At 58.3% G+C, this 1,351-nt stretch overlaps 1 protein-coding gene across 1 annotated transcript in view; it reads left to right on the forward strand.

Annotated features, from left to right (window-relative positions):
* The first annotated feature begins 208 nt into the window (after positions 1–208).
* Positions 209–1,351, forward strand: part of ANKRD10 (ankyrin repeat domain 10) — a 37,131-nt gene continuing 35,988 nt past the window's right edge. The window contains exon 1 of the mRNA XM_010831544.1: positions 209–296. Coding sequence (XP_010829846.1) covers positions 209–296 — 88 coding nt within the window. The remainder of the gene's footprint in view (positions 297–1,351) is intronic.

Consider the following 1,351-nt stretch of genomic DNA (forward strand, 5'->3'; position numbering starts at 1 on the left):
ACTGGATTTTGAGTGTGGCATAACTCAAATGCCCTCCTCTTGCCCCTGGTCCACGGAGGCAGGCAGGGTCAAACGAGCGACGGTGACGACAGCTCCTGGTCCCCGACCCTTCTTGGGAGAGGAGCAAGCCCTTGCTGGAGTCTGAGAACCTTTGGCAAGTGCCACTCACAGTGACAGCCCAAGAGGAAGGGGCCACCCTGTACCGGGGATGAAGGAGTCAGGGAAGGGCAGCGTCCAAGAGGGGCCGTCTCCCAAGGGCTGGCAGTCCCGGCAGCGGCTGGCTCACATTCTAAGCGGTGCCCGAGTCTGACAACAAGTGCCCTGGGTGCCTTGTCACTGTGACTCAGTCTTCAAGACAAACAACACACCTCACAGCAACAGCTCATGCCAGGGACGCTTCGTAGCTGAAATTTTTATAAACTGTTGGTGGCCAGGGTGTTGGGGGGTGGGGGTGGATAATAAAGAGGCTTGGGAGAACAGTGAGTAACCTAGAGCTTCTCCATCTAAACCCCTCCACACCCACAACCTCTCTGACCCTGACCGGGACCCTTCTGCAGAACCAGCATAATAATGTTGATCTTCTTTAATGAATGAGGAGATTATGCCAACAGGCTGAGAAACACTACTGCAACCCAGTGTGAAGTGTCAGCTGCTCGGTCACGTCCGTGGACGGTCGCCCACCAGGCTCTAATGTCTATGGAATTCTCCGGGCAAGAATACTGGAGTGGGTTGGCATTCCCTTCTCCAGGGGAATGTCCCCAACCCAGGGATCAAACCCAGGTCTCCTGCATTGCAGGCAGATTCTTTACCATTTGAGCCGCCAGGGAAGCCCAGAGATTTCTTCAACCTGAGTTGGGGGAGATGGGGCAGGGCTGGAGGGCCGGCCACAGCTCCCTGAGCCGCCGCTGCTCGGTCTGCCCTGTCTGTCTCCGGCCGCCTCCCGCACCCCCAGCCCCACGCGGCCAGGAAGGGGTGCAGGGCTCCAGCAGAGTAGGATGACAGTGGTGTCCACGCGTTTGCCTTCCAGGTAGAGACACCTGGGGATCAAGAGACAGGAGCTTTTCTCTCCCACCTCGCCTCCAGGGCGGAGTGCTTTTACTGTGACAGCCTCCCTCCAGTTATTTCATCAGAGGGCTAGGATCCCACTGTCCCGGGTAACAGAGATTCCCAGGCTGGACGCGTGCTCTTGTTTCTGGAACATTCTTAAAGAACACATTCGGGGTGGGCGTGTCAGGATGGGCGAGGACGACACGACAGACACCAGGTGCCCGTGGCTGGTCTAGCCCGCAGCTGTCAGCAGCCTCTGCCCAAGGGCTCTGCCCACAGGGTGGCCTCCCAGGGACTTTCGGGC

Source organism: Bison bison, unplaced genomic scaffold, assembly GCF_000754665.1.
Source record: "Bison bison bison isolate TAMUID 2011002044 unplaced genomic scaffold, Bison_UMD1.0 scf7180017864527, whole genome shotgun sequence".
NCBI lineage: Eukaryota > Metazoa > Chordata > Mammalia > Artiodactyla > Bovidae > Bison > Bison bison.